Source organism: Carassius carassius, chromosome 28, assembly GCF_963082965.1.
Source record: "Carassius carassius chromosome 28, fCarCar2.1, whole genome shotgun sequence".
NCBI lineage: Eukaryota > Metazoa > Chordata > Actinopteri > Cypriniformes > Cyprinidae > Carassius > Carassius carassius.
In genome coordinates, this window is record NC_081782.1 from 848844 (window position 1) to 853843 (window position 5000).

The following is a 5000-nucleotide window of genomic DNA, read 5'->3' on the forward strand; positions in this document are numbered from 1 at the left end:
AAAACCACCATAAATTCCACAAAATCAACACAAATCACTCCAAAACCAACAGAAATGCAATCCAAACAACAAAAATGCCAACCAAATAAACACTATAATCAACTAAAATACCACCAAAATGAACAAAAATGACACAAAACCAACAAAAATGTAACCAAAATAGACAAAAATCATTTAAAATACAACAGAAATGCAATTAAAACAGCAAAAATGACAACCAAATTAACAAAAATTACACCAAAACAACTATGAATATCACAAAAAAATGCCACCAAATCAACAAATATGACAACAAACCAACAAAATTATACCAAAACCAGCAAAAATGCAACCAAAATAAACAAAACTCACTCCAAAAAATCAACAGAGATGGAATCAAAACCACAAAACTGCCAACAAAACCAAATAAATTACACCAAAACCAACAAAAATAACACCAAAATCAAGTCAAGTCTGCTTTGTCAATTCTTCCACATTTACAGCACACACATACAGAGAGTTGAAATTGCGTTACTCTCAGACCCTGGATGCATACAGATAACACTGTGTGTGTGTGTGTGTGTGTGTGTGTGCAGCGATCCAGCCGGAGAACGAGGTTCTGGTTCTGGTGGAGCGAGGCAGGTGAGCAGGTCGAGGTTAACCGGTGTATGTGTGTGTGACGGCGGGTGGATGCTGACTAACTGGACGTCTCCCCGCAGGACGCTGTACATCGAGGGCGAGAGGAAGCTGGACTTCCAGGGCTGGGCGGCTGCCATCCAGAGGGCTGCTGGGAGTTCTGGAGACACACTGAGTCAGCAGCAGCTGACGGAGGCCGATATTCCCGTGATCGTGGAGCGCTGCATTCACTTCACCACACAATACGGTGCTCAACTCTGTTCTGCTGCACTCTAGTCAACTCTTTCTGATCTACTTACAGTTACATATAGTCATTTAGTAATTTAGCTGATGCTTTTATCCAAAGGGAATTACAAATGATGAATATAGAAGCAAGTGCTTTGACAAGTCTTCGTTATCTTAGCGCAGGAGGATTATACACACACACACACACACACACACACACACATCATTGACTCTTGAGTGATGGTGAAAAATTTAAAAAATAAAACCTTGAACTTCATTTGTGTGTCTTATGTGTACTGTTACTGAGCTATGCTTTCATACAACCATGTTCTACTTCATCTTCTCAATCCCATTCAAATCTGTTCAGTTGTTCTGCTCTGTGTAACTCTATTCTATTCTACACTCTTAAATTTAGCTTTATTCTATTTAACTCTTTCTACCCAGTTCAGTACTTTGCTACTTGATATAGCTGTTCTGCTCCACTAATCCTCTAAATTCTGCTTTGTTTGACCACATTCGAATCTCTTTGGTTGTTCTGCTCTATTTAACTCTATTCTCTTTAATTCTGCTTTACAACTCATTTAACTCTTTCTGTCCAAATTCAATTATTTTCTACTTTGTTCAGCTGTTCTAATGTTCAAATGAAGCCAAATGACTAACACACACACATACACACACACACACACACACACACACACACATACTCTCTCTCTCAAACACACACACAACAAAAATCTCACTTAAACAACAGATTCCTCTTGTGTCTCAATAATCATGTGATCTTTATCTAACTAACTAGTATTAAACAGTGAGGTCACCTACTGAGAGTTAAACACACACCGTTACATTACTGTTGTTTAGGGGTCTGTTAGACATCATAAGTGTGTGTTCCTGTGTGTAAATGATGTTGTGTGTGTGTGTCCTGCAGGTCTGACCTCAGAGGGAATCTATCGTAAGAGTGGTGTGAACAGTAAGATCGCCGCCCTGCTGGAGGAGTTCAGACGCGACGCCAGGTGTGTTTGGCTGAAGGAAGGTGAACATCAGGTGGATGACGTCTCTAACGTCCTCAAGCGCTTCTTCAGAGACATCGAGGAGGGATTGTTTGGGCAGCAGGCGCACAGCTGGCTCAGTGCTACAGGTATATTATAGAGATGTTTCGCCTACAGTTAATATTAATCTGAATACACCTGAGATAATGCGGTCGTCATATTGTGTGTGTGTTCAGTGTTTTCAGATGAGAGCAGTCGGATCTGTCAGTATCGTCTTCTGTTCAGTAACCTTCCCCGAGTCAACCAGGCCACACTACGAGCGCTAGTTAATCATTTATACTGGTGAGACCCACACTCTTCCTCTTTCTCATAGAGCACTTCCTCGTAGCTCTCCTTTCAGAGAAGTGTTGAACATCTCTTTCTGACCTTCTGATGTGATCAACAGATGCATACTAGAGCAATAACAAGCCGAATGAGAAGAAGGTCAAAATAGCAAACTTGGTTTTTTTTAGGCGCAAGATATATTTGCATAAACAACTCAACAATTTTAAAAAATCATGTTTTTTCATTGTGAATTCCAGTTAATCTCAATCAGACTGCAGTTTGGTTAGTTTGATTTAAGGTTAAAAAATAAGTAAAAGAATATAGCTAATAAACAATAAAACTAGTGCTAATCACCATTAATCGCATACAAAATAAAAGTTTTTGTTTACGTAATATATGTGTGTGTACTGTGTATATTTATTATGTATATAAAATACGCAAACAAACATACCGTACATATTTTGAAAATATTTACAGCTATATGAATATAATTTATATCATAAATATATTTAATATATAAACAACATATAATTGTGAAATATATACATGCATGCTTGTCTATTTATATAAACACACGCATATATAATATAAACAAAAACTTTTATTTTGGAATGTGATTAATCTCAAATCAAGTCAGAGCTTGTGATGTGTGTGTGCGTGTGTGTGTGTGTGTCCAGCGTCCAGCGGTTTGCAGATCTCAATCAGATGAATCTTCACAATCTGGCCATCGTGTTCGGCCCGAGTCTCTTCCAGGCGGACGGGAAGGACAACAGCGCCGGACGGGTCATCGAGGATCTCATCCAACACTACGTCACTATATTCGATGTATGTTTGAACGGTACAGGAAGTGCACACATCTGTCTGAAGGCAGCTATGGACTTACAAGGATTCTCAGTCGCTTTGGTGCAGTTCTCATCACATTACTGATGTGTGTGTGTGTGTGTGTGTTACAGGTGAACGAGCAGCAGCTGAAGAAGCAGTTAGATGAGATCACATACATCATAAAGCTCAGAGACAACCTCGCGCCTAAAGCAGGAACGGTACGAGCTACAATCATTGTGTTGTAATGACATCTTGTGGTCAAAAGGTGGAAAAAGCTGCCTTTGCCGTTTCAGATAATAAATCAGTTTGAGCTATGAAAAAATGGATAAAGCAAAGGACGTATTAAGTCTTTTACATGTCAGTAATTGTTTTACACAAGGATATGTGCAGCAGGTTTGTTATTTGTGGCTTGTGTGTGTGTGTTTTAGGGCAGTGGTGATTTTATCTGTACAGTTTATCTGGAGGAGAAGAAGGAAACCGCCGAACAGCATGTAAAGGTGCGTTTGACCTTTGAACCTGCTGTAAGCTCGACAGACATCGCTATATCATGATACTGATCATATCATTACATCCCTAGTGTTTCAGTATAACTGTTCACGTGTGATCTCCAGATTCCCGCCACGATGACGGCCGCAGAACTGACCTTCGAGATCCTGGACAGACGGAAAATCAGCGTTAAGGAGAAAGACTACTGGTGCTGCTTCGAGGTGAATGAGAAAGAGGAGATGGGTGAGTGACAGAGCACTGGTTACCCATCATGCACGGGTTACAGTAACACAGCGGCTCACAGGTGTGTGTGTGTGTGTGAGACAGAGCGGCCGCTGCACTATCAGGAGAAAGTGCTGCCCATCTTTCATTCTCTGGGCACTGACAGTTATCTGCTGGTCAAGAAGCACTTCTCCATGGAGGCCATGCTGGTCTATCTGGGTAAGACTATTCATAACACACTATTATTAAGATTTATAGACTCATATTTTCCGTGCATTTTTAAATTTCAGGATTGCAGGGGATTTTCGAGCTAAATCTGCCTTGATCAGCAAACAATGGATGTGATTTGAAAGCTTGGAGTCTGAGCTTTACGATTAACTCCAAAGTTATTTATTGATAAATTATTAGAAAAACAAATTGTGTGCCATGTACTCTGTCAAAAAGAAACATGGTACAGCTCAGATGCGAGTGGAATAAAGCAAGTGTAATTGTTTGGGACTTGGACTGAACTTGAGTGAAGCATTACTTTAAATTGATTTAGACGCAGTAGAAGTCTATGATGTGCTCATGTGGATCGTGTAACGTGTGCAGTGTGTTCATTATAATCTCTATATGAGAATATGTAATGATACTGTGTGTGTGTGTGTGTGTGTGTGGTCCAGCCAGTAAAGTGGAGGTGTCCAAACACGGGATGATGAAGTTCAGAGAGGAGAGGAGTCTGCTGGGGTTGAGCACCGGGAGCTTCAATGACCGATACTTCATCCTGAACAGCACCTCGCTCAGACTCTATAAAGAAGTCCGGGTACGAGTGTGTGTGTGTGTGTGTGTGTGTGTCTTCATCATCTTGTCCCTCTTTGCGACCCACAGTTTGAAAGCCCCCGCCTTAAAGCCAACTTTAAACCTTCACTGAAATGATTTGCACCAGAAACATGGTCATTGTCCTGATTCAGTAGAAATCTATTGCATGTGAACACATTCAGACTTCAGCAATCACGTTTACAGAAATGATCTGATGCCTGTGTGTGTATAAACATCATAATCAGAGCATGCTGCAGTCCGACTGTAGACCTCCAGCTGAATGTAAACTTGTTATTTTAGTATCACTGACTGCTAAATGCAACGGAATCAGTGCATGTAAAACAAACTATATGAGGTGAACCCAGTTAATTATTATTATTTTGAAAGAAGATAAGATTTATGAAAAAAAAAAAAAATTCAACTTTGAAAAAAAAAAAAAAAAAAAAAAATTATATATAAAAAGAATTTTATAAAAAAGAAAAAAAATGTGAAAAGTCTAAAACATCGAATAACCCCAGT

The 5000-nt window shown here is 39.7% G+C and overlaps 1 protein-coding gene across 5 annotated transcripts in view; it reads left to right on the forward strand.

Moving 5' to 3' along the window:
- LOC132107648 (arf-GAP with Rho-GAP domain, ANK repeat and PH domain-containing protein 1-like) overlaps positions 1-5000 on the forward strand; it is a 92362-nt gene that overhangs the window by 42820 nt on the left and 44542 nt on the right. For all 5 annotated transcript variants that reach the window (XR_009424320.1, XM_059513757.1, XM_059513755.1 and 2 more), the window contains 10 exons: positions 576-621; positions 699-862; positions 1769-1978; positions 2066-2171; positions 2831-2978; positions 3107-3193; positions 3404-3472; positions 3587-3704; positions 3789-3902; positions 4346-4485. Coding sequence is in view for 4 of the 5 variants with exons in the window: in XM_059513757.1 (XP_059369740.1) it covers positions 576-621; positions 699-862; positions 1769-1978; positions 2066-2171; positions 2831-2978; positions 3107-3193; positions 3404-3472; positions 3587-3704; positions 3789-3902; positions 4346-4485 (1202 nt within the window). In the remaining variant the exon portion in view is untranslated. The remainder of the gene's footprint in view (positions 1-575; positions 622-698; positions 863-1768; positions 1979-2065; positions 2172-2830; positions 2979-3106; positions 3194-3403; positions 3473-3586; positions 3705-3788; positions 3903-4345; positions 4486-5000) is intronic.